The sequence below is a fragment of the Stegodyphus dumicola genome, chromosome 2 (assembly GCF_044657685.1).
Source record: "Stegodyphus dumicola isolate Sdum_Otavi_A_Nest chromosome 2, ASM4465768v1".
Taxonomy (NCBI): Eukaryota; Metazoa; Arthropoda; class Arachnida; order Araneae; family Eresidae; genus Stegodyphus; species Stegodyphus dumicola.
This window is the reverse complement of record NC_140769.1, coordinates 71,687,290-71,714,566: the sequence shown is the minus strand read 5'-3', so window position 1 is coordinate 71,714,566 and position 27,277 is coordinate 71,687,290. Positions and strand designations below refer to the sequence as shown.

General features: G+C 35.8%; 1 protein-coding gene across 1 annotated transcript in view; it reads right to left on the bottom strand.

The window, feature by feature from the left end:
- The window catches only part of LOC118190996 (neprilysin-2-like), a 134,131-nt gene that overhangs the window by 27,723 nt on the left and 79,131 nt on the right, over positions 1-27,277 (bottom strand). The window contains exons 12-16 of the mRNA XM_085810306.1: positions 25,358-25,435; positions 25,155-25,258; positions 20,333-20,397; positions 18,586-18,637; positions 18,422-18,489 (exon numbers count right to left, since the gene is read on the bottom strand). Coding sequence (XP_085666432.1) covers positions 18,422-18,489; positions 18,586-18,637; positions 20,333-20,397; positions 25,155-25,258; positions 25,358-25,435 — 367 coding nt within the window. The remainder of the gene's footprint in view (positions 1-18,421; positions 18,490-18,585; positions 18,638-20,332; positions 20,398-25,154; positions 25,259-25,357; positions 25,436-27,277) is intronic.

Genomic DNA, 27,277 nt, shown 5'->3' with positions numbered 1-27,277 from the left:
AGAGAGGAAGCAGTGAGTCGAAGCAGGCCGCTTACCTTAGAAGTTACGCAGTTGCTTGTTGCCTTCCAGGCCAGAGGTTTTAATCCTCTTGATAAATTTTAAACGTATTGTAGTGTTCACAGTTCTCTGTACTACATACGCTTCCTGTTAATATAAGTCCAATCTTCCACGTTTATTATTTTAAAGTTAAATTACAGTTTAGTTCTATTTTTATATTTTTACGTTAGACCCCAAGTAGCGGGTCGGTGTATTCCGAAGTACGGAAGTTTTTGTAAATAGAGAAAAATAAAGGGTTTTGTATACCCTTCTTGTGTATCCTGTCTACTTCCCATAATTAGTGAACATAGCTTTAGTAAGCTCTCTGTTCCGAGTCAGGTCCTTGCATGTCCCCGAAGAAGGTAAGAAGGAATATTGATCCTGATAAGGTAACGAAATTGTTAATTACTAGTAGCTTGAGATGAGTTAATACCTTTTTGAACGTATTAACCTCCTAGGTGTTTTCGGCATTTTCTCCTGGTGTAGTGTAAATAAGTAAGTAACTCTGAAATTTTTTGATAGGTGCATAAAATATATGCTATAATAAATTATTTATTGAACTCTTTTTAAGTCCCCAGATGAATGTTTTTGCGCCAAGTGTAATTTATCTGCCATAGAATAAATTTTCAAAGTAAGGAACATGGAGCTGAAGCGAGTGATTTATGATTTTCTATTACTTTAAAATGGTACTAAATTACAAGAATGTTTACAAAGTCTACGATTAAAACATGAAAATGAAGTATACTAGATATAAATAAAATTATTCATGAGGAACTGCAAATGAAAAAATTAGTTTGTCGTTGGATCTCCACCATGTAACAGAATTTCAGAAAGCGAAGCGTGTCAAAGTCGCTAAAAAAACATAAAATTATTTAATGATGCTGGCTACCACTTTATTTATAAAATCATAACCAGCGATGAAATGTGCATACCATTTTTCTCCATTCAAGAGCTTCAAAAAAGTAAAGTATGGATCTTTAAAGATAACTCCCAAACCAAAAATGGAAAAAAAAAAAAAAAAAGATAATCAACAATAAAAACGTATAGTAAGCTGTCTTCTTTAACAGTACAGGACCGGTCAAAGATATCAAATTAGAAGGACAGAAGATAGTTACAGATAACTTGTGCACAATTGCGTCTTCCTGAAATTCTTAAAAAAATTAATATTGGGAAACTCATGCTTCACCATGATAACGCATCTTCTCATTCCACGGGATTGGCAGACGAATTTCTTGAACAAAATTATATCAAAAGGGGAGGTAAGATCAGGAGAACATTCACCTTGTTCTTCTGATCTTCCCATACGTAACCTTTTGACAATATTTTAATCTAACATAAAACTTATGTAGCCATCATTTTCATTCCAAAGATGAGATTGATGCGGTTATAAAAAACATTTTTCATAGATTCCAAGAAGTGGATGATTTTAAATATTTAATCTTTGGACAACTAGTCTACAGAATCTAGCCTATGTTGAAGAGAACTATTTTGAAAGCTCTTAATATTTCTCAGGATGACTTTCAGCTTTTATCATTTAGTTGTATTTCAAACCTTTCAACTTGACTCTCGAAGAAGACGGTTTTCTTTAAAACTGGTGTGTATACTCTATGTTAATACTCTATATGATATTAAAAATACTGTACACGATAAAAACATTCTGTTATATCGTATATCTTCTATTACTATCAAATGAAAAGAATTTATTGTATTGTTACGAATTTGGTATTTAAAAAGCTAATGTTAGTTCAATTATAAATTAAATGGTTTTATTTCTCGCGCAGTGCAGCGCGTGACGAATATTAAAAGAAAGCTAAGCCGGAAAATTGAAAATACAAGATCGCGTGCATTAAACAAATAAATATCTCTTTTTGATTTCGAGAAAGTACTGGAAAATTCTAGCGCGTGATTTTAAAATCTTATGAAAGGAGGAAAACATCTCAGTTTGTAGTAGTAGAATTACAATTTGAGTTGATACGAATGTTGTTTGAGTTCGTATTATTATTTTGCTCTACGAGTGTGATTCTAAAATTTAGGAAGTGAAGGAAATTTATTTATAAATAGTAAATAGTAAGTGTTTTTCGTTGGTCTTTTTCGAGAGGTGTACTTGGAGTAGCTCATCTGGACAAGTTCGTGAGTATATTTTTGATTTCTACGCTTTCATTATAGACATTGTCTTGTACATCGATAGGATAGCTTGACTTGGTAAATATGGATGAGATAAATGATTTAGCAATCCTTAATAAGCGCGATATTGTTGAGAATATTCTTAAAAATGGCACGATTGAGGATTGTAGGCAGATTATGTCTGAGTTTAACTTAGCGTTTAACACGCTTAGAAATGGCTTACGGAAAATCACCCCAGAAATGGAGCAATGGCTCCAAAAAACCTATGCAGAGCTTGAGAAGTGTGTAGCGATTAAACAAGCTGCAGAAGATTCAGTGCAAAATATCTGCGGTAGCATCCCGTTAGTTAATACTAGCAATGATTCGACATCTAATCAAACTACAAAGCAACCCAAACCAGTTTCAAATGTTATTCAGGAAATAAGCAAAATAAATAATTATAATGAAAAATGGATTACACTCAAAGAATACCACAAACGCACACTTAGTGAAAGCAGCAACGGTTCAATGACGTCAACCAAAAATAAATACGCTTCACTAAAAATAGATGATAAAATGGACACTACAAATGTTAGTTCGCTAAACTCACAAGAAGACAGTACTAATAATGTAGGTGATTTCATTACGCCCAACAAAAAGGCTAACAGAATTCCGCCGATTATCATTTCAGATGTCACGGACTGGAAAGCCCTCAGAGATAATATTAAGCAATTTACCATATCCATGGAATGTGTACAGAAAGGTGGTGATATCCACATTAAAGTTAAATCGGACACTGAGTATCGTGAAGTCACGAGATACCTAGACGAAAAGGAAATTCCTTACCATACCTTTCCTCTCCCTCAGGATAAACCGATAAGAGTTGTAATCAAAAAATTATCTGTTCACACCAAACCCGAGGACATTATGGAAGAACTAATAGACAATAACATCCCGGTTAAAACAGTAAGACAAGTTACCAAGAAAATAGACAATGAAATTGTCAAACTACCCACTTTCATGGTTGAAGTCAAACGCAGCATAGAAGGCAAGAAAATATACAACATAACGCATATTCTAGATTTGGCTGTTAAAATTACTCCCTTCAGACCCACTCCAGGACACAAACAGTGTCACCACTGTCAGAGGTATGGCCACAGTCGTGCTCACTGTAAGCACAAGCCCAGGTGTTTAAAATGCGGGCAAAACCATATTACTACTACATGTACAAAAGACAGAAACTTACCCGGCAAATGTTGCCTCTGCGGAGGCCCCCACATTAGTTCGTACCGTGGTTGCGAAATGCATCCTGATAACTTGAAAAGAAAATTTGCAGAAAAAGAATTCCAAAAAGAAGCGAGAAAAACTTCAAAAAATAGTCCCCTGATATCAACTTAGAAAATTTCCCACCTCTTCCAAGAAGAAACATAACTCAAAATAGCAGTGAAAATGTTAATGAGCAGAATGCTTCATCCACCAATCAGGACGCAGCTGTCGAAAGTGAGAACTTAGGCTCCTTTTCCGATTTCATAATCTGGCTGAAGAAATTATTCCTGCAAGGAAAAAATCTCTTCGAGCGGATCTTAAAATCTAAATCAATATTGGAAAAAATCCAAGTCGGCTGGGAAGCCTTTGAACTTTTATCAAGCATCAATTATGAATTTTAACCACATTAACAGTAATTCAAGAACTCACCTCACTGTCCCCAGCAGTTTAAATCTTGCATTTTTTAACGCCAACGGTATTCGCCACAAGAACGTTGAAGTTGCAAACTTCCTTACTCACCATAATATTGATGTGTTTCTAGTAAATGAAACTTGGCTCAGACCTAATGATAAGTTCAAGATCAATGGTTACAACGCATTCAGGACGGACAGAGACCATAACAGGGGCGGCGGTACTATGATATTAATTAAAAGGCATCTGCACGCCAACGAGTTTAATTTTCCCAACAGCAGCAGCATTGAAACCACTGCGATCGTTGTGCATTCGCGCACAAATGAGCCGATTGTCATCATCTCAGCTTATAATCCCCCCAGAAACATTCTCACCAACAATGACTTGCAAATTTTTAACAATATCACTCACCCTGTTATTATAGCAGGGGACCTGAATTCTAAACATCATAGCTGGAATTCTCAAAGAAATAACACAAATGGCAACAAACTTTATAGCTATGCTCTTACGAATGACCTTAGAATTTTTGGACCAACGGAACCTACCAGGTATCATCATACAAGCAGCTCGGATGTTCTCTACATTGTTATTACAAAAAACATCCAGCAAATCCCTTTCCTACAGGTGATTAATCAATTAACCTCTGACCATCTCCCTGTTAAATTTACTTACCATGGCTTTGAGAAGACCTTGCCTTTAAAGAAAATTATAAACTGGCAGAAATTCAATAATTCTCTAGAACAATTACCTGGCTCTTGCCGATATTGTAGACATTGAGTACAATATCACTAAGATCAATAGTAAAATTAAGAAAGCCCTTGATGATTCCACCAAATTCAAAGATTATAAGAAAGATAAGCTCCCCGACCACATCATTGAGAAAATAAAAGACAAAAACCGCACAGCAAAAATCTGGCGAAGAACAGGCTATCCCACTGTTAAAAGAAATCTGAACAGAAAAATTAGGAACATCAAGACCCTCCTCCTAGAATACAGATCAAATTGTTGGGACGATTTCTTAGACTCCATGGATTTCTCTCCGAATATAGTCTGGCGTATTGGAAATTCCTTAAGGAATACTAATAACAGAAATATTGGTCCTCTTTACACCAGTAGTGGAATCGCTTATTCTGAACATGACATGACTGAAGCCCTTGCGCAGCATCTAGAAAAGACGTTCACCAATCATGCCTCTAATAATGATGAGACAGATGAAGAAGTCGATAATTTCATTAACCACCTAGCTGACAGAAACTGTAATAATCACTTCAACCCAACTTCTCCAGCAGAAATAAGTAATATAATTAGCAACTTAAAGTCCAGGAAAGCTCCCGGCTACGATAGCATCACCAATACGGTTCTCAAAGCTCTCCCAAGAACCTACATAGTCCTCATTACAAACATAGTCAATGCTTGTAAGAGGCTCAATTACTTTCCGCAACAGTGGAAGCACGCGCAGGTAATTACGTTTGTCAAGCCGGGAAAAAACCCAAAGGACTTAAACTCCTACCGTCCGATCAGCCTTCTCCCCAGTTTGGGAAAGGTATTTGAGCGTGCGCTCCAAAAGAGATTAACTCAACATCTAGAGGATAAGGAAATTATATGTAAAGAGCAGTTTGGTTTTAGAGCCGGTCATAGTACCGTGCACCAACTACTGAACGTTACAGAATTTATTGCAGACTCCTTCGCAAAAAAGAACACAATCGCCAGCTGCTTTCTAGACCTAGAAAAAGCATTTGACAAGGTGTGGCATGAGGGCCTCCTCTACAAGCTGCACCTTGTTCATCTGCCCAGCAGTTTTATTAAGCTCATGAAAAGCTATCTTAAAAACAGGACCTTTCAGGTAAAAATTAATGACTCTCTCTCTTCAAGAAAAAGAATTAAAAGCGGAGTGGCTCAAGGAAGCGTTCTGGGACCGCTTCTGTTTAATATCTACACGAATGATATGCCGATTCCTTTGAATGCAAAAGTAGAGAAATATGCTGACGACACAGCAATTTTAACCAAGTCGCTAAAACCTCAGCTCGCTGTAGATAAACTTGAAAGCGCAGTAAATATCATAGCACACTATTATGATTCATGGAAATTAAAAGTAAATCCGTCAAAGAGCCAAATTCTCCTTTTCAGACGTCATCGGAAGTTCACTCCTGTAAATGTAAATATAAAAATTAATGATCAAGCCCTAGCAATTGTTTCAAGTACCAAGTATCTAGGAGTGGTCTTCGACTCACAGCTGTTATTCAAAGAACACACGGAGTATGCCTTGCGTAAAGCCACCGCTGCTAAAATGTCTCTTTACCCTTTAATAAGAAGAAATGCTAAATTAAATACCAGTCTCAAGAAGAAGATCTATACCAGCTTAATAAGACCCACCCTACTTTATGCAGTGCCTATCTGGGCCACTGTGTACAAGACTTATAGACACAAACTACAGGTCTTTCAGAACAAAATACTCAGACAAATTGTTGACTCCCCATGGTTCGTACGTAACCTGCAGATACATAAAGAACTAAAAATAAGACTAATAATAATAATAAAAATAAGATTAGATGATCAAATTCTCACCACGAGCCACAATTTCTATGCTAAAATAGAACTTTCTCAATACGAACATATCCGTAATCTGATAAATTATGATCCTGCTATAGACATTGCAACAAAGCGCCCAAGAGGCATCTTCCATAACAGCAAATGGTGAAATGTGTATATATTGTACATAGTACTATTATCTTTATTTTATCTTCATTGTGTCATTTTACCAGTGTCTTTGAAACTTCATAGACTTATGGACATGATCCGTGTACCTGGATCTTCAAAGCACTGATCTTATATTTGTCATTTTCGTAATCTTCTTATTGTTATATCAGAGACTTTGTAATATTGTGGACTTATGGACATGATCCGTGTACCTGGATCTTCAAAGCTCTGATTATTTATTGCTAGTGTAAAATGTTTTTCACCATTTGCCACTTCGCTCAAATACCGCCGTCCCTATATGTACATAGTGTATAGTTACAGTAACTCATGTGCCTCAGTGTTGTACAAGAACTTTAGTGTTTAATTTCTCAGACCAAGACTTCACTGAATTGTGATATCTACTATTTCAAGATGCATTGGGCTGTGGACAGTTCACGGGAGCGTGACTCCCACGTGACTACCACTGTCCAATCTGTGTTTTACAGAAAGGATGAATTTGAATATTTTGTTTAGCTAATCTGTTGCACTTAGTTGTGCCATTTGTCTTCATTTAGATCGCGATATTAGTTTAATTATTCCAATCTAGATAACCTGTTTCAAAACTTGATAATTATTAATATTTCCAATATTTCTCATTGTGCGCGTAAGCTGGTGACCACCCACGTGACAGGCTCCTGCCAATCATCTCCCTTACTCCACCTACATTTCACAAAATTTGACAAGTTTCGCCGGCGTAAATCGCCTTAATTAAAAACTTAAGTACCAACGCCTTACGGCAATTTACCAACAGAGACGGTTAAAGTAGCGGTTGGCTACTAATTGCCGCCTAGCCATTGACTCGATTTCGATTTCGATTTCAGTTTGTAGTAGTTGCTTAGTTTGTTGTTGTTTAGAAAACTGCTCTTGTTGATTGTAGCGAATTCGCGAATTAGCGTTCTTTAGCTGTTTTGAATTACGTTCTATTGTACATTTGAGTAGTTAAAAGATAACTACTGTGAGCTATTGTAATACTGCATGATAATTTGAGAAAATTTAAGCATTTTTGTTGTGATAATAATAAATTGTTGTTCATTTTTCATCGGACTTGTGCATTCATTTCATAACGAACCCGTACGCACGCAACAATTTTTGGTGTCAGGAGTGGGGTTTGAATGCCAATAACAAGAGGGATGGAAGAACAATTGAGGCAGCTCATTACCGCTTTTGCTGCGTTCCAAGAAAAGATGGAAGCTGGCCAAACATCTTTTAAAGAAGAAATTAAAGAGAAAATGGATGCTGGTCAAAGGTCCGTTAAAGAAGAAATGAAATTGGGCCAGGAATCCCTCAAGGAAGAAATGAAAACGGCACAGGAACAAATGAAATTGGGCCAAGAATCCGTTAAGGAAGAGATGAAGGCCATTAAAGCTGGTCAATTAACTTTTAAAGACGAAATAAAAGTTGTTAAGGAATCTGTTAAAGAAGAAATAAAAGCTGGACAAGTCAAGATTGAAGAAAGTCAATACGAAATGAAAAGAGAAATTGCCTGCATAATAGAAACCAAATTCGATGCTATGGAAGGCAGAATAGATGTGGTTGAGAATAAAGTGGGACAAATTGAGGAAAATGTTTCTTCCGTTAAAGAAGAAATAGAAGGAAGAGTATGTTCCGTTCAAAAACAAATCGAACAACAAATTGATGACCGGGTTTCTGCGGTTGCCAAAGAACTGGAAACTTTAAAGAAATTCGTAGCGACGGCTGGGAGCAAGAGTGATGATTTTAAATTCTTACCGATGCCTGCTCGTCCATCTCTGAAACTATCCACATATGATGGGAAGGACATCCTGGCAAGTGTATCAGACCCAGTTTTCTATCGTGGCGGATGCGAATGGATGGGATTCCCAAGCTAATGCCTGTCATCTCGCCGCTTCTCTGAGAGCAGACGCAGCGGATATCCTGCAGACGCTTCCCGAAAATCAAAGGCTAGATTTCGAAGCTCAATCCGGCGCTTTGGAGTTGCGCTTCGGCGAGAAATGTTTAAAAGACTACAGCAGGCTCCAATTAAAACCCCGTCAACAGAAGCTCACCGAAACACTTCAGGAGCTCGCCACGGATTTTGAAAGGCTGTCACATCACGCCTTTTCAGAGTGCCCGACAGAAACAAGGGAAATACTGTCCCTGCAATATTTCGTCGATGGCATCCGGGACCCTGAAATACAGAAAGCACTGCGAATGGCGGATGTTAAAGACTTGAAAAGCGCTTTAGTGTACGCCATGAAATTCGAGGCAGCCCAGCAAGCCACTCGTCGAGACCGCCACCCAGTCAGAGCTGCTCAAGTCCAGGAGCCAGGGGATCAAGTCACCGCTCGTCTAGACGATTTAACTAGACAATTGAACGCCTTGAGACGGAATATTGGTGAGAAAAAACCGACCGTTAAGTGCTGGAACTGCGGTGCTGAAGGACACATACGACGAAACTGCAGAATACCCCAGGGTACGGATGTTAAGACCGCTGCTAACAAACAGCAGGGAAACTAATTAGTGGCCATCTCGTGGGGCGGAGGTTGCCAAATAATGAAAAGCCCCAGTTTAAAGCGTTTCAGATTTCTACAGTGAGAGGCGGCAGTAATGGACTTTTTATAATAGGACATATTAATAGAGTTCCTTGCAATATGACGATAGATACAGGAGCCAACGTTACCATCATCCGAAAAGATTTGGCTCAACAACTGGGAAACAAACTTATCTGGACGCGCCCTGCGTTACCCTCCAGACTGTGTCCGGTGAGAAGATCGACATCGATGGAAAATAAACGTTAACATCACGTTTGGAAGTGCCGCTTACCATCACACGGCATATGTAGCAGAGATCACAGATTCTTGCATACTCGGATTGGACTTTCTAAGGAAATACAATTTTTCCTTGGACTTTAAAAATAACGAATTGCGTTCTACATCTGAAGACATAGCCCTTTTCGGAATTAATGATGAAGTGAAATCTATCCACAAAATTATAGCTCAAGACTATATCACAATACCGGCAAGAACAGAAATTTTACTTCCTGGATCCATAGCCGAAAATAGAAATTTCCGCTACGGCATCATAGAATATCCCAATAACTGTAATATCCCAAAAGGAGTACTAGTAGCCTCAACACTCGTCGACCTATCCAGAACGGTTATCCCGGTGAGAGTCGCCAATGTAACTGAAAAGTCGAGAGTTATTAAGAAAGGTGAAGTGGTTGCAACATGTACTCCAGTAACCAGCGTTGAAAGAAAGAGTAACATCCCAGAATCCGTGTCCTCAGAGAGCATTACATCGGAGTTATTGCAGAATGCACAATTAAACGATAAAGAGAAAAATGCTGCCGATCGCGTCATTAAAGATCTTCAAGTTGTTTTCTCCCGCTCGTCTTCTGACGTGGGTCGAACTAGTTTGACACAACATAGAATAGATACCGGCGATCATCCCCCGATCAAGCAACATCCAAGGCGTCTGCCGTTTGCTAAACAGGAAGAGGTGCGAACACTGTTAAAAGATATGGAAGAAGGCGATGTCATCGAGCCTTCAACAAGTCCATGGGCATCTCCCATCGTTCTCGTCAGAAAGAAAGACGGCTCAACAAGATTTTGCGTTGACTATCGCCGGTTGAATGAGGTTACGAAGAAAGACAGTTACCCTCTTCCTAGAATTGACGACATTCTAGACACTCTTTCTGGAAGCAAGTGGTTCTCAACGCTTGATTTAAAGAGTGGGTATTGGCAGGTAGAAATACACCCTCATGACCGAGAAAAGACGGCATTTACTACGGGACAAGGGCTTTGGCAATTCAAGGTGATGCCGTTTGGACTGTGTAATGCGCCGGCAACATTCGAACGCCTCATGGAGACTGTTTTGAAAGGACTTTCCTATGAAGCCTGTCTGATATACCTGGACGATATCATCATCGTCGGAAAGAGTTTTGAAGAGCATCTAGAAAATCTTAGAAAGGTGCTTCAGAAACTGAAAGAAGCCAATCTAAAGCTGAGTCCCGCTAAATGCAAATTGTTCCGAAAGGAAGTGACTTACCTGGGACATGTCATCTCTGCAGAAGGTGTGCGCACGGATCCTGAAAAGGTGTCAGCGGTTAAATCCTGGAAACGTCCCGAAAATGTACATCAGCTGAGAAGCTTCCTAGGGCTTTGCACCTACTATAGGAGATTCGTGAAGGACTTTTCTTCCATCACAAGACCCCTTCACAAGCTGACAGAGAGCAACCAAAAGTTCTTGTGGACAAAAGAATGCGACGATGCATTTAACAACTTAAAAGAAGCTTTAACATCTGCTCCAATCCTGACGTATCCTCACCACGACCGACCATTTATTCTCGACACCGACGCGAGCAATGAAAGTGTCGGTGCTGTTTTGTCCCAAGAAATAGACGGCCAAGAACGTGTAGTGGCCTACTGGAGCAAGTGCCTGTCTAAACCGGAGAGGAATTATTGTGTCACCAGGAAAGAGTTGCTCGCCATAGTCAAAGCTGTAGAACAGTTCCATCACTATCTATACGGCAGAAAATTCCTGCCCCGCACCGATCATGCATCATTGACCTGGCTTTTAAATTTCAAGAATCCTGAGGGTCAAATAGCCAGGTGGATACAGAGACTCCAAGAATATGACATCACTATCCGTCATCGTAAGGGATCATCACACGGAAACGCCGACGCCCTGTCTAGAAGATCTTGCCAAGAAAGCTGCCGATATTGTTCCAGGGTGGAAGCGAAATACGAGCTGCTGACTCCGGTCGCAAGACAAATTACAACATCAACATCGGCTGATCGAGACCCGTGGAGTGATGATGAAGTCAGGAAAGACCAGCTGGAAGACCGCGACATTAAACCCATAATTGATTTAATGGAGTCATCAAACAGAAAACCTAAGCGAACTTGGTACTCCTTTTATCGACCCAAGTGATGGAAATCAAGAGATGAAAGGCTGAGTCGACCTTGCTCAGCTCGGGAATCGAATCTGGACCTGTGGTGCTGTTGCGCGATGCGCTAGCCACTGCGCCAACGGGCATTATAATTTCTCACTTATCTAATTCAATCGGATTATGACGGTTATCTTAAATTTGTTGGCATTTAATCCAAACTTGTCGTTATAAAATATCTCTTTCTTAATCGGAATATCAGAGATTGAAATTTAAATTTCTTATTTTTTAAAATGTTTGACACTGTAATTATCTTTTTCCTAACAGAACCCATTTAATAAAGTATACAAATCTTTCCGTTTCCTTAGAGATTACCCTGTGATAAGGTTACATAAAAGAAGAAGAGACTGAAGATTTATATGGACAAGGATGTCTCGTGAGCTTAAGCTGAAAATTATTATTTTTTTAACTTACAAATACGTTTTCAATAGTTATTAAAATAGTCTTTATTAAAATAATTAAATCGTTGGCAATGTTAAAAACGTAAGCTCGAGAGCCACGAATTGCTCTCGCACGTAAAATGTATAGAATTTGATTTTTGAAAATAGTAAGTTTCTCTCTTGTCGAATTGTTTGTAGCTATTTTTTTGCGTTCAATAAAATTTTTATGCTGTGTTTTGTTTTGAACCTGATGTCACAACCCAGGGTTTGCATAGCGGTTTCGGCCACTACACCACAGCAGTAAATATTAAAAGTTGGTGGCAGCTTTTAGGGATTGTTCCTGAGAGTAAATTTAGGAACGGACTTTTTCGCCTGTGAACTTGAGTTTTATGTGAACAGTAAAGACTTTCTTCCCTTCAGGAACGATCTAATTTTGCGTGCAAGGACAGTTCGCGTGGTGAAGCCTCTTCAGTGACAAGTGACAGTGTGTCAGAAATGAACGCCGGAGGAAGTGTGATCTAGTGCCGCAAAATAGTGAAATTTCCCGGAAGAATATCCAAGTAGTGCCAGGAGAGTCAATTGAAGGCGTCTTCAAAATTGGTGAGTACCATTTTTGTGATTTTGGAGAAGTTATGCCAGTTATTCAAGACTAGGCTTATTTTGGATCTAGAGCAGGAAAAAGTTGCCTCTTAATTAGCATTTTTTATATACGCTTTGTTTGTAGGTATAGGTATTATCATTAAGTGTTGTAAGGCAATTTGTGTTCATAATTGTTAGGGAATTATTCAGTTTTGGAGAGATAGACCTGTTGTTGTTTTTGTGTTATTGTTTTTCGGGGTAGGTTATTTTTCTTTAATTTTCCATAATGACTGAGTTTATGAGGAAATTTACTAAAACTCTGCTATTGGAGTTAGCGGAGGAGTTTGAAACAAATGTGTCTCACGCAAATAGAGTAAGAGAAGTTAGGCAGGCTATTCTAAATGCCGAGGACTATGAAGAAGAAGCTGCGAAAGAATACGCGGCAAGAATTTGGGCTGCGGCTGAGCAGAGAAAAGCAGAAGAAATAGCCAAACAAGAGAGAGCAGAGCGGAACGTGAACAAGAGAGAGCAGAACGGGAACGGGAGCGGAAGCGAGTTTTTGAATTGGAAAGTTTAAAACTGATGAATGTGGTTCAGACTAATAGCCTAGCTTCCACGGTTTCGAAAGTTGAACAATCTAGAGAAAAGAAAGGTTAATTTGAAAGATCTAGTACCGCGTTTTGAACCGAGTAATATAGATATTTCATTATTCTTTATGCTATTTGAGAAACAAGCTCAAAAAGAGAACGTTAATGAGATTGATTGGGTCTCGCAATTAATTCCTTTATTACCTTACGATGTAGCCCAGTTAATAGTGAAAGAACCAGCGGATAAAGGGGATGATTATCAGCATGTTAAGAAATTATTCATGCAGAGATTCAAGCTTAGTTCTTGGTCACTAAAAACAAATTTGAAGAACATTCTAGAAAAAACGGAATGTTATGGGTGAATTTAGTGTACGAATTGAGAATGTATTTAGAGAATTGGTTAGATTCAGTAGAAGTTCAAGATTTTGAAAGTCTTAAGGAACTGATGCTCACTGAGCAAATTTAGCGGCGAGTCCCTCTAGAAATAAGAGAGCACTACTTAGACAATTGGGAAGAATTTAAAACAGCTTCCATTTTAGCAGAGAAATGAGACAAGTATGAGGCTTTGCGAAGAGATACGAGGAAGTTAGAACAGAGAGCTGGGTTAAAGAAACCATTTGAGAAAGATAGAGAGCGGTATGTAAATTCTAACTGTAGTTATAATCAGAAAAGTAGTAGTCATCAAAGAATTAAATCAGAGAAGCATAGAAAAGTGGAGGCTTCTAAAAAAAAGCAAGTTTTCAATGAAGCAGGTTTCGAGAAACAGCGGAAAATAAGATGTTACCAATGTGGAAAGAACGGACATATCCGACCTAACTGTCCATCGCTGGAAAAGAATAAGGCTAATCTGGTGAATAATCTAGGAACGGAGAGTTTAGGAAAATGTTTTGAGCCGTATTTCAAGAAAGCAGTAATTAATGGGATACAGAAAGAATATCTGAGAGATACAGGAGCTGGTATAGATCTGTGTAATAGTACTTGGATTAATACTAGTGACTTATTAGAGGAAACTGTTTGGGTGAAACAACCTTTGGACATAGAGTGTAAATGTTTACCTTTGGCGAAAGTCACCATTGAAGGTGATTTTGGTGTGGTCACCACAAAGGCAGCGGTTACTCCGGTAGAGTTAAATAAAGAGTACTATTTGTTAGGGAATAAAACTGCACAGTTGATTGAGGAAATTAGGGAAGGACCGGTTCTCTTGAATGCTGTGAAGACTCGTAGTCAGGCGCATGCGCGCAGGAGTTTAGAGAGAGCGAGTGCAAAAGACTTAGATTCCAAATCGGAAGAAAAGAAAGAGATAGAAAATGAAAGGGCCGTCAATAATGAGCATTCGGAAGAAAGGAATTTAACCAGTAATACGGAGGAGGCAATTAAAATTGCAGACATCAGTTTAGAAGAAAGGTCTATCCTTGCGGATGTTTCGCCAGCAGAATTCTTGGAAGCACAAAAAACTTGCCCTAGTTTAGCGACCCTGTGGAAGAAAGGGGAAAGTGAAAATGAAAAAGAGTTTATAATAGTCAAGGAAAGACTATTCAGAGTGGCAGGTTCTAAAAAAGGGGAAGATAAGCGTCAGCTGTGTGTGCCTCTCGTTTTTAGGAAAGGGATCTTGAAGTTATGCCACGAAGAAATCTCTGGTCATTTAGGAGTAACAAAAACCAAGGAGAGAGTTTTGACACACTATTTCTGGCCTAATTGCTACCAGGAAATTGAAGAATTTGTGAGGACGTGCGATATTTGTCAGCGATTAGGTCACAATAAGGATTAAAAGAAAGCCCCTATGAAGATTGTGCCTGTTATATCAGAAGTGTTTAGCAGATTAAATATTGATGCAGTAGGACCTCTAATCCCTAGTTCGCGTGAAAATAAATACTTAATTACGTCTATTTGTGTTGCTTCCAAATATCCAGATGCCATTCCTGTACAGAATTTGAACTCTAAATGTGTGATTCAAGCCTTGATACAAATCTTTTCTAGATCAGGTTACCCTAAGGAAATTCAGTGTGATTTGGGTCGACCGTTTACCAGTGAACTTACATCTGAGTTTTTTAGCAAGTTCGGAATTAAGGTGTATCATTCTTCTGTGTGTCATCCTCAAAGCAATTCTGTTGAAAGGTTGCATTGAGAGCACAGGTTTAGTCCCTGCGAGTTAGTACATGGAAAAAATTTGAGAATGCCTCAAACGATTGTGTATGAAAACTGGCTAGAGGAAGAAAGTTCAGACCCCACTGTGGTCGAGTATGTTCTAGACTTAATAAACAGATTAAAGAAGTGTCAGGAGCTGGCAGTAGAAGAGGATGAAAGAGTGTCAGAGTAAAAGGAAACTCTGGTATGATCGCAACGCTGTTACGAGAAGGTTTAAGGTCGGAGATTTCGTGCTTGTTTTAGCCACGTCTAAACCACACAAAATGGCTCTGAACTGGATAGAGCCAGGTAAAGTAACTAGTGTGATTTCCGAAACCAATTATACGGTAGAAATTCCGGGTAAGCGTAGCAGTGACACCATTTATCATGTAAATTTGATGAAACTTTATTATCAGAACCCCGAGTTTGTGAATCTTGTGATGGAGGAGGTCATGGAAGATATTGAGGGAGAAGTGGATATTCCTTATCCCTTGGCTGATCCAACTCAGGTAGATTTTTGGAAAATAGTTGGAGATAGTAAGCTAGAAGAAAGTGTGTGTGTATTTAATTATGGCAAAGCTCACTAGGGCTATCTGCCTAAGGGGAGGGATGCCTTCGTGGAGGACTTTCTAAGGGAAACTGGCTCGTATACACGTTACACATGGGGAAAACCACGAAAACACCCATGCAGCCAGCCCGTTCGCGAGATTCGAACCTCGGACGGAACTACCAGTGTTCAGCGACTTTACCGCTCGGCCGCTGGTGGGCCAAGCTAGAAAAAAGAGCTTCAGCAGAGGAAATAGGAAAATTCCAAGAAGTTATAAGGAAGTATGGAGTGGTGTTTTCGTCCGACCCCGGCTGTACGTTTTTGGTCGAAATGGATATTAAATTGTTGGATGAGACTCCGGTTAGAGTCAGGCCTTACCGAATGTCGGCGAGACAAACCGACATCCTAAAAGAGAAAATTAGGCGGTTGCTTGATTTAGGAGTCATAGAAGTCGGGCAATCTGATCATGCTTCGCCTATGATCTTAGTAGAGGTCCCAGGTAAAGATCCTCGTCCTTGTATAGACTACAGAAAATTAAAATTAAATTCAAAAACTATGACCGAATTATTCCCTCTTCCCAATATTGGAGAAGTGGTAGAAAAAGTCAGCGCAGCTACATTTATCACAATCATGGATCTAACCAAAGGATACTTCCAGATACCACTCACAGAACATGCACGAAGGTATGCCACATTTGTGACACCTTTTGGATCTTTCATCCCGAAGAAAATGATGTTTGGGCTTTGAAATGCGCCCTTTTTATTTTTGTAAATTGATCGCTCAAGTTTTAGGAGGCTGGACAATTTTGTTCTACCGTATATTGACGACATCGCAGTCTTTTCGCCGACTTGGAACAGGCATATGAAGGATTTGTATGTGGTTTTAGGTCGCCTTCAAGAGGCTAAATTGACTGTTAAGCCCTCGAAATGCAAATTCGCACAAGACCATGTGAAATTTCTGGGTCATGAAGTAGGGTCTGGGAAAATGTCGCTTAGTGAGGCCAAGATTCAAGCAATCAGAGATTTTCCGATCCCCAATACTAAAACACAGATACGTAGCTACCTTGGTACTGTGGGTTACTATGCAAGGTACATAAAAGACTGCGCCAGTATTGAGGCACCTTTGACAGACACTTTGAAAGGGAAAAACAAAAAAGAAACAGTGATTTGGACAAAAGAGTGCGACGAGGCTTTCAATAAACTGAAGACCAAACTAGTAAAAAGTCCGGTTTTATTTGCACCAGATTATTCTAAAGAATTTATTGTGCAAACAGATGCCAGCTTATATGGTGCGGGTATTGTGTTGTCTCAAATTCAGGATTGGGAGGAACACCCTATACTGTATCTTAGCAAAATGTTTACTAAAGCGGAGCGAAATTATAGCACCATTGAAAGAGAACTAGCGGCCATTATTTATAGACTGAAGAAACTAAGTCATTACTTAGACGGACAGAAATTCAAGATCCAGACGGATCATAATCCGTTGACTTTTTTAAACAAAATGATGGGATCAAATTCTCGTTTGACTCGCTGGGCATTGTGTCTCCAACAGTACAACTTTGAAATTGTTCATAGGCCAGGCAAATTACACGGTAATGCAGATGGCTTGAGTCGTGCCCTAGTCTAGTGACTGAATATCACTAGTGGATACAAAGTAAGGTAAAAAGTAATGAAAATGGGTGAAAATGATTTTTATGGGGTTTTGGAATTATATTTGTGTAGATTCAAAATTGTTTTACATTGTGTGTTAAATTTTCAAAAAAATTGTTAGAATTAAATGTTTTATCTTAAGTATTAGCATTGTGTAAATTTTGAGGAATATGCTTTGTATAAGGCACACATTAGGAGTAGTTTAAATTATTTTTGTTGTATTTGTGCGGTTATGTTATCTAAAAATAAGTGCAGGGTAATGTAACTGGCTTCTCTATTATCACTTAAATGGTTACCACTTGTGTTTTGAAAGCAGTGAAATGTATTTAGAATTTTTCCTTCCATAGTCAAGAAAAATTTCTTTATGAGGGGAGGAGTTGTGATAAGGTTACATAAAAGGAGAAGAGACTGAAGATTTATATGGACAAGGATGTCTCGTGAGCATAAGCTGAAAATTATTATTTTTTTTAACTTACAAATACGTTTTCAATAGTTATTAAAATAGTCTTTATTAAAATAATTAAATCGTTGGCAATGTTAAAAATGCAAGCTCGAGAGCCACGAATTGCTCTCGCACGTAAAATGTATAGAATTTGATTTTTAAAAATAGTAAGTTTCTCTCTTGTCGAATTGTATGTAGCCATTTTTTTGCGTTCAATAAAATTTTTATGCTGTGCTTTGTTTTGAACCTGATGTCACAACCCAGGGTTTGCATAGCGGTTTCGGCCACTACACCACAACCCATTTAGTTACAATATAGATGCTGTTGCTATGGTAGCAACTGGCGATGACAGAATTGTGGCTTACGATGAAGCAATAACAAACAATTTTGTCATATGAAATCTGTCATGAAAAGATTACTGATTATGATACACATCTAAATTCTTGAAAACTAGTTTTCCTTAAACTGAATATTAATTTTAGATGTGATGCCAATGTTCCTTTAATCCTCTTGACACTTAAGCATGGAACCGACAAAATTTTATATCGTCTCATGTAGAGCAAATTTTAGTATGCTTTTCAACTTTTAAAACTCTATACATGTGATATTTTCAAATTATATTTTCTCTACGGTTTAATAAAAATAAATACTTCACTTGAATAATCTAAGGAATGCGTGATTTCATGTGCAATAATATGACCAAAGCCTCCAAAATTCAGGTACCTGAAATAAATAGAAAAATCAGTACTTAAAATCACAGGAAGATGATGGTTTGGGCAAAATTCAAGCTACATATATGTGAGATGTAATTTAACTTACTGCGGCCAATCCTTGTTAAAAAATGGACTTTGTAAATACCCTGCGGAAAGTTCTATAAAAAGAATTCGTAAGAAATGAGAAATTAAAATTAAAAGTAAGTAAATATAATTTCGTTTCAACGTTACTTACATATAGTTATACAGGAATACTTATGTAGTGTTACGGATTTGGCATTTAAAAAGCTAATGTTAGTTGAATTATAAATTAAATTCTTTTATTCCCTCTTCTATTTAAATACCAAATCCGTAACAATATGAATATCTGAAAACGAATATAGGTTTTCGAGTTCTAAAAGAATTAGTTGTATTTAGTAAACTTTCATAGTCATTATAAAAAGGTATAACACAAAATGTTTGACTCTCATGTCACACAGACATTATTAATTTTGCGATACAACCAGATGCTCTACTAAACCAGAATTCAGGATTTCAATTCCACAAACATCACAAAGAATAAGACTTTTTTATAAAACGAAATCAAGATATTTTGACTCGAATCTGTTGCGACATAAGCTATACCGGTGTCAAAGCGTTTCATAGAATAAGGATTGCGCATTGCAACAAATGTTCGTAAACTTCGAGAACACTGCACTTCTAAGATACTCTCTGAGTTTAGTATTAGAAATATTAATTATGGCTCTCATGTTATTATCAAGGGGACTGCGAGAGTTACTCCTAAATTGAGTGATGCCAAATGGCACAGACTCCCTGCATTTCAATAATAAAAAATCAGGAACAATTAGACTAAGATTTATGTTTAATACATATAGGTAAAAGTTAGCTATAAAATAAGAAACTTTTAAATAAAGATGGAATTATTCATTTTAAGTTTTGGATAAAAGTGTATTTCTCAATAGGTAACAAATATAGAACAATATGATTTTTATAACGCTGAATGCATTATGAAAACTTTCGAAAATTTTGAAATATTAGTGCTCAACTATGCAAAACATTTTGTTGTTAATGACACATTAAACGAAAGTGAATCAATTAAAATTATTAAATATAAAAGAATTTAGTCAAAGATACTGTATGTTAACTATATGTTAAGCACTATATAGTATTTGATATTTCATGAATTTTTGAGTAAATGCGTTTTAATCATTCTTTTGTTAACATTCTTAAATTTATCCAAAATATGATTTTAATTGGCACTTAAATGGGCTTGAAATCTTTCATATTCACCAAAATCCGCCAAATAGAACATTGTATTGTCATTAGAGTTTTACAGGCTGCAGACGTGAAAAATGTGCAAAAGTCCTTGCAGGATTTGATGTTTCCAGTTATACTACGAAGGCATGCAGAAAGCAAGGAGAAAATCCCTTATAATATAAATTCTAATTCAATATAAACGTATAAATTCTAATGAAGGGTTTTAAAATACTTATTTATGTCTTTTATTTCCGTTTTTTCTCCAAATGTTACAATTACGCTTACCGTTTCCTTCTCTATTATTTATTGACCTTCTACTCTCGCATTTTTGTTCTATGAATTGGAATATATTTATGTACGATTTTCTCCTAGAAACTCATTTCACTTTAAGCAGTACCAAAAACTTTATATATATCCACTCTTGTAGCATCTATAAATAATCTGAAAAAATATATATCACCAATATTGAAAATTTCTTTCTGTTGGCTTCTCTAACAAAACTTTGATAGAGATGATTAAAACGCCAGCGTTTCCAAATAAATATTTCTGAGATTAATTGGTTAATAATAAGGAATTAAAAAAGAAAATGCATTCACCTATACTGTTATTAGTCCAGTGATAAACGCCATCTACAGAAAGTGCTTTTGGGAATTTTGTCCATCTGCAAGTAAATACAATGTTACATACTAAACGTTTTACTTCTTATCATGAAACGTATTATTTTACAAAACCTGCTTTCAGTTTAAGAGTAAAAGATTAATAATTGTTACAAAATGTATGTAATATTTAAATATAGCAAGTCATTATTTATAGCTCAAGTAAGCTAACAGACAGGTAAACATACACATATAATGCTTAAGTCTTTATGCACTATTTACCTTTTAAGCTTTAGTACTTTATTCTAGAAAGCAGCTAAGTAGAAGTAGATTCTACTAACACGAAGCAGATTTGTGCACTGTCAGTTCAGAAGTTTCCTGCGCCTCTAGCTGACAGTTGTAAACACATTTGAATTCCTAGCTCATTAATGATGCATAATTTAGATATTTTTCACTGGAAACTATAGTAGTTATAGTTTACAGTTAAAAAGTCTTTCGGTATTCTCTATTCATATGGAAAGATTTCTAATAGTCATCAAGCATTATCACAAATAATAACAAATCTGATGTGTGAAATGACTCCCTTGTACTGAATATTAAATTATATGCATTTTTCTTGCATTTCATTTAAACTTATTGGGTTGAATTAAATCTACTTCGTCGATAACGCATAAACTACAATAGAATAAACACACTCTTTAAAATTCATTATATTTGTTTACCATAGCGATACTCTGCCCTAGGTTCACTTAACAGCGCTACATTTCAATCATTTTTTAACTCAGGATGCACAAAATTTATATCATCTTAAGAATTATCGTTGCCACATGTTCTATTCAAATACTATAATAAATCTAACACGATGTATAGAATAAATTAAACAAAGAACAACAACAAGAAACAGTTTTTCACAGACGATTCAGTATTTCTCATTCAATTAACTCAGTTCTCACTTCGCGATAAGGCAAAAATACATAAAAACTCAAAATGTCTGTATTAAAAATTACGAAGTAAATCTTAAACACATATTTTCTCGAATAAATTCCAGAATGGATTAAGCATGATTTAACTGGAAAGAATAAAAAGGCGTTATCTTTCTTATTGCGAAGCTTACTTTCTCTAGATTGGCAACAAATCTACTATTCTCTTGTTTCAAATGTAAACAAGCAATGGTCGACATGTCAAAAATTATTAGGCTTAGCGGCACTTAAACAACTTTTAAATTGTTGATAATTCTAAAACTATTGCATACATATTTACTAAAGGCATAAAAACCTTATCCGGAAGATAAGAACAGCATAATTCAATCATTTTTAAAGCAACAAATGCATAATTTACAAACATATAAGAATAAAGAAACTGGAATCACTGAGCCGAGTAACAGAGTGGACATATATGTACATATATTTATATACTTTTGGTGCGGCCGATTTCAACCAAAATACGAGGTGCACATCTACATGATATAGCAGTCCTATATACAAAATTTCAACGTTCTGAGAATACTCCTTTTTGAGTTATGCGAGATACGTACGTACGTACGTACGTACGTACGCACAGACACCACGAAAAATTCTCTTCGGAAATCATTTTAAATTAGTTTTAGAATTTTTTGGGGGAAAAAGAGCCATTTATTCTCTCCTTACGTACAGATGTCAAGCAAAACCATCATTATTGCATTCGATAGCGGTGAAAATGGATATTTGCGTTGAAATATGATGCCTGAAACTTTTTGCGATTACAACACTTCCCTTTTACTTCGTACAAGGAAGTGAAAAGGAAGTAGCTGAATGTCGGTAATTTGGCAAATCAAATGTCCATAACTGAAGCACTCCGAAAAGGCGAGGAAAAATCTATTATGAAACGTATTTACTGATAGGATCATTTAAATTTATTTGGGACTTTCTATTTGCAAATAAATTTATAATCAGTTTCCCAAGTTTTATCAATAACTTCAATTCATGTTATCAAGGCAGTATTTTGGGAGCACGTAAATGGGATCCATTAAGCGCAATAGTATTCTAATTTTCTTTTTTCTTTGTGGTGTTGCGTGGCTCCAACTTGCCCGCAACAATAGCAGTGACTGCTATGAACTGGAAAGTACACAAACTCTTAAGAAGGGTTTAACTCCCTTTTTATTCCACTTTAGAAGTTACAGATGCGTGCACTTGACGCTCACAAACTACGCCGACCCGGCGGTTAAATAAAAATAAGAAAGTACAACTAAAAATGAATAATAACAAGTCACTACCTACGAGGCTCTCTAAACGTGACTAACTTAACCGCGTTCTAAGATACAGCTGAGATTTCAGCAAACTTTCTGAATAAAAAGTTGAAAGATTCAACTAACTGAAGCAAGCACACAGGCCGAAACGCGCGGTTCTTCAATTTCTACCTAGTAACCTTCACGCTCGTGAATCAAGAAAGCACACTTACGAACTCGTTTCCCTTCTATTTAACTCAAAAATACTTCCGCTGAAAATTTGAATACTTTGCGCGTTCTACTAAAATTTACATACTCTGGCATTGGCAATTCCAGGGAAAAGTAGAGGCTTGACAGGAAAGATAGCTTAAACTTAAAATAAATATAAGCCCTACATCTTGATTACCGTTCAATGTATTATTCCAATATGTGTAGAATAAATCCTGTAAATTTTGTCATCAATCTTGTAAATCTCTTGAATTTAAAAATGTTTTAAAACCGCCATCTCAGTTACTTTCAGTCAGAGATTTCGAACAATCTTGAAAGATAGATAACATAGCGTATTTTGTTAAAATGCTAGTAAATATAAGCCCTACATCTTGATTACCGTTCAATGTATTATTCCAATATGTGTAGAATAAATCCTGTAAATTTTGTCATCAATCTTGTAAATCTCTTGAATTTAAAAATGTTTTCAAACCGCCGAACAATTTTTCAAGATTGTTCGAAATCTTTGACTGATTTAAAAAAAATCAGTCAAAGATTTCGAACAATCTTGAAAGATAGATAACATAGCGTATTTTGTTAAAATGCTAGTAAGAAGGAACAATTAGTTTTTCTGTATACTGAGGAAATCATGTTCTCTATATTGCTTATTCTAATTATAATGTAGGCTGAAACTGGATGAGTTAGAAAATATTTAACGCTGTTCCAGATTATTAGATTTCGTTGCAAAAATATTATATACTAGGTTGGGAATTGAGTTATCCATATAACACTGAAATTCAAGCTCTTCTTTGTTTTATGCGTAAATGGATTTCGTTGCCAGAAATGAATAACTAAATTAATTTTGTTACAGTATGCAGTCGTTAGCTTCATACAAGCTGTGATACCACGCAACAAGTTTTTCAAAAAAAATATATGACAAATCAGTAAGACTTTATTAAAACTGAAAATTTTCAGATTTCTTTCGGTATGTAAAATAAAATAAAATAACACCATTTTTAATTCCTTGTACGAAGTAAAAAGAAAGTATTGTAACCGCGAAAAGTTTCAAGCAGCATATTTCAACGAAAATATCCATTTTGACTGCTACCGAATGCAATTTAACACTGTTTTTGCGTGACATCTATACGTAAGGATAGAATAAAAGACTCTTTTCCACCAAAAAAGTTATAAAACTGCTTTAAAATGAATTCTGAACAGAATTTTTCATGGCGTGTGTCTGTACGAACGTATGTACGTACGTACGTATCTCACATAACTCAAAAATGTGTAGCCTCAGAACGTTGAAATTTTGTATATAGGACTGCTATATCATGTAGATGTGCACCTCTTATTTTGGTTGAAATCGGCCGCACCAAACGTATATAAATATATTTATATATATATATATATATATATCCACTTTGTTACCCGGCTCAGTGATCTCAGTTTCTTTACTCTTATATGTTTGTAAATTGTACATTTTTTGCTTTAAAAATGATTTAATAATGCTGTTCTTATCTTCTGGTTAAGCTTTTTATGCCTTTAATAAATCTGTATGCAATATTTTTAGAATTATCAACAATTTTAAAGTTTTTTACGTGCCACTAACCCTAATAATTTTTTGGATGACGGCCATTGATTGTTTACATTTGAAACAGAAAACTAGTGGATTTGTTGTCAATCTAGAGAAGCTTAGCTTTGCAACAACAAAGATAACGCCTTCGTTTATTATTGCCAATTAAATCATGCTTAATTCTTTCTGGAATTTTTTCGAGGAAATAAGTGTTTAAGATTTACTTCGTAATTTTTAATAGAGATATTTTGAGTTTTTATGTATTTTTGCCTTGTCGCAAAGTGAGAACTTAATTAATTGAATGAGAAATACTCAATCGTCTGTGAAAAATTGTTTCTTTTTTGTTTTGGTTCCTTAATTTCTTTTGTACATCGTTCTAGCTTTATTACAGTATTTGAATAGAACATGTGGCAACGATTAGATAATTCTTTAAATGATATAAATTTTGTGCATTCTGAGTTATAATATGAACGAAATATAATACTGTTAAGTGAACCTAGCGACAGAGTGTCGCTATGGTTAACAAATAGTGTGAATTTTAAAGAATGCATTTATTCATTTGTCGTTTATGCGCTGTCGGCGAAGTAGATTTAATTCAATTCAATAAGTTTAAATGAAATGTAAGAAAAATTGCGTATAATTTAATATTCCGTACAAGGAAGTCATGTGGTGTACACATCAGATTTTTTTATTTTAAGGAAACAGATGCCGATACAATCAAAATTTTATGATATTTAAAATTGTAATAGGAATTTAATATCAAGTAATGCTTTCTGATTATAAGTTTTTTGTAGCTAATTGAACATAATTACGCAGTTATCAGTAAATATATTACGTACTCGTTTTTTATCACAGGCTTCCGAAGAAGAGAAAAAAAGTAGTCAGTTGACCATTTGCGGGCTTTCAATTCCTTGTCAAGGTAACTTCCTTCACTAAATGTTAACTATAAAAAAAAAAAAAAAGAATTAAAGAATGGATAAAGATCTTTCTTAAATTAAGTAAACAAATTAGGGAAAATGTTAAGAAATATTCAAATATTTACATTCTTGTACAGTTCTAAGAGAAAACAATCATCCAGAAGCTCTTTCGGATATCCAATGTGATATGTAGTTGTATTGACCTACAAAGAAATCTAATCATTATTTTTCCTAAGCCATTTGTGGGCATATGTTACCGAATATCTTATAGGTAATTTCACTGCACTATATAAAACTCACAATTAGTGTCATATTCCTCAGATCTATTCATAACATAACGATTAATCACTCGAAATTGAATACGAATTTTAACAACCGTTACAAAATTTAGATGCAGATTATAATTTTCTTTTGGCAATTTCATCACTTTAAAAATACAGTTAAGCATTACTAAATAATATTTTTAACACATATAAAAACATTGCGTGCTATTCCAGAAGTACTATTTTCTCATAAACAGCAAATTTCACAAAATAGACACTACATGTTTGTTAAATAATTAAAAATTAATTAATCAAATAATAACTAAATAACTTATTTTTTAATTTAATTACTTAATTAATTAAAAATAAGTTGTCTGAAAGCCTTAATCATATTTTGCAAATTTTTTTCCTCAAAATAATTTTATTTCAGTTAATTTAGATTTCAGAATTCAATTTAAAATAAGGCTTTTCTGCTTCAGGATAAAATCTTATATATGACAGGACAAAGAGAAAAAATATTATGTGTGCGGCGTGGACGCGTTCAGCTTATTATTGTTTACGTTTATAGAGCATTAGGTGTTGCCTTATGTATTTACATTCGCTGTACTGTTTATTTTTAGGATGTAAATTGAAGAAGATATCCGGGTGATGAAGATATCTGAATTCGTTCCGGATTGCTTAGCCTATAAAATTTTTTGCTGCTCGGGTATAGTAAAAATGGTTAAAAATTACACTATATATATATATATATGATGAAAACCTGCTGAACCAACGCACATGCGACAAAAGCCCGCAAAAATAACCACATTGTGTAATCACTCCCCATGCAACAAATGACCACATCCGCATAAACGCCCGCAGATAAAAGTTCACGTTGATAAAAAGCCCTCGTAAATTAAAGCCCCAATGAATAAAAGAGCTTATGGTTTTCATGGACGTAAAATCCATTGATCATAATTATAAGAAATAGGGCACTTGATGTGTAAAACACTTGTCTGTATATTTGTATTCAACATTTTGTTGGCATATTTTATTAAGTCAAAAAGGATATTTTCTGCCTTCTGATTAAGTGGTTAACTATTATGTTTCGATGGTGAAACTAAAAATTTATTTTATTTCTTTATTATTTTCATTTATTTATTTATTTATTGCGTCTGTGAAATGAAAAATATTATTACAAAGTTCCTCGAAAGCTATTTTTAATGTGATGTAGCTAGAAATGTATGTAATATTAAGAAATGGGAGAGATGCAACTTTATCAAAAAGGCGGAATAAGTTATATTCCGTTATAATTATATAATATATTATATAATTATAACGAAATATTTTTAAGCCTCTTTTAGTACTAGAACTACAATGTAAAGCTGTATCCTCGAGGACTTGGATACGTTAGCTAAAAAACGCATTCCATTTTCTTAATTGTTTTCGTTTATAAATCAAATTAGACACATCTGTGTCAAAAATATATGAAAGAAATAATTGAATCTTTATTCGTGAGACTTCCTTTCTTTTTAATGAGGCAATTTTTACACCTCTTATTTTTATTTCATTTCTCATGCATTCATTGCGACATTGTAGAGAAAGTGTTAGTGTGAAAGCTTTCATTTGCCAGTGTACGTCCAGCATGTGGAGTTTGAAATTTATCTTTGAAATTATTATGCCGAAAGAAGTAGTTTCCAAAAGCGTGTACATGCAAGCATCTTAAAGCCCAAGGCATTGAGGCATTAATTAAAAGCACATAAATCGCGATATAAAATATCAGGGGCATTTTGTCCTTAAAAT